The sequence below is a fragment of the Lipotes vexillifer genome, unplaced genomic scaffold (assembly GCF_000442215.2).
Source record: "Lipotes vexillifer unplaced genomic scaffold, Lipotes_vexillifer_v1.1 scaffold545, whole genome shotgun sequence".
Lineage (NCBI taxonomy): Eukaryota > Metazoa > Chordata > Mammalia > Artiodactyla > Lipotidae > Lipotes > Lipotes vexillifer.
This window is the reverse complement of record NW_006779129.1, coordinates 1,583,741-1,584,910: the sequence shown is the minus strand read 5'-3', so window position 1 is coordinate 1,584,910 and position 1,170 is coordinate 1,583,741. Positions and strand designations below refer to the sequence as shown.

The 1,170-nt window shown below is 49.1% G+C and overlaps 1 protein-coding gene across 1 annotated transcript in view; it reads right to left on the bottom strand.

The window, feature by feature from the left end:
- Positions 1-480: 480 nt before the first annotated feature.
- PTTG1IP (PTTG1 interacting protein) overlaps positions 481-1,170 on the bottom strand; it is a 10,532-nt gene continuing 9,842 nt past the window's right edge. Inside the window, exon 8 of the mRNA XM_007452508.1 lies at positions 481-527. Within this exon, the coding sequence (XP_007452570.1) occupies positions 481-527 (47 nt within the window). The remainder of the gene's footprint in view (positions 528-1,170) is intronic.

Here is a 1,170-nt window from a genome sequence, read left to right as displayed (position 1 = left end):
CAGTGCTATTCGGTATAGTCAAGGTCAGAAAGCAAACCCTCGTCCAACTGCGTCCTGTACCCTGATGTCAATGGCAAGTCGTCTGTGCTTTTCTGGGGAAATGACAGGGGCTGGGGATGGCCCCAAGACGGATTGCAGACGCCCCACTTCCTGCGCGTGGAGCTGCGTGGGCCCGGATGCAGGGAGACAGTCTGCACTGGCTCGCAGACGGAGCAAGATGGTCTGCACTGGCTCGCAGACGGACCAGAGCCCAGGGATGTGCAGTTTCCTCCCCAAATGAACAACAGAAAAGCCCTGACAGTCTTAATGTCTCAAGTGACTAAATACAGAAATCAGAGAAAAGGGAACAGAAGCTCCCAGGCCTGGGCCTGGAGGGCAGCTTCCCTCCCCAGGGTCAGAGGCGGACAGGGCAGTGGGTCCCTGCTGACCCACAGCCCGAGGAAAGGCGTGGAGACTGCTCGCCGTGCCACGAAGTGCATCTCAGTTGTTCTCGAATCTGGCATATGGGTTTTCTTCTCTAAACAAACCTGAAAACAAAACGGGCCTGATTAGAAATGCACTCAGCCAACAGGAAACGAGGGTCAGAAAGCAACACATGGTGTCTTATATGAAGATTTACTGAGGCCAAAAGGAAGATGGGTATGCTAATAAGCAGGTTCAAACACTACCCTCAACCTTTTCGTGAAAGTCACACCACAGGTGACTTTAAAACCGAAGTGGAATTTATTGGAAACAATATTTCTAAGAAACACAGATCCTAAGAAATAGACTTGTTTGCTGATTCTCTCAAAGAGAAATAAGAAATTTAAAGCCACCGTTTCTTCCCTCAGTGGTTGGCTAAATTATACAGAAGAAAACAAAACAAAACCACCTTACTTTAGATATTCTTATAAATGCTGATTAATTTTCAGAATTAAGGCCACACAAAGAAGGTGACCATCAGTTTAACCGTGAAGGAGCTAAGTACCCAAAGACTCAGTTTTCTCTCTGCATCGTGGAAACACACCCTCTCCCCTCTTTAAACACCTGGACTGTACACGCAACTATCCGGAGCCACTGCAACAAATCTACTTACCGCAGGGTTTTGGGGGGTGGGGGACAATGGGGGAAAGCTAAGGGCAGAGGGGAGAATGCCCTTCTGTCAGAGGAACAGGGAGAGCTTAGCCTGCG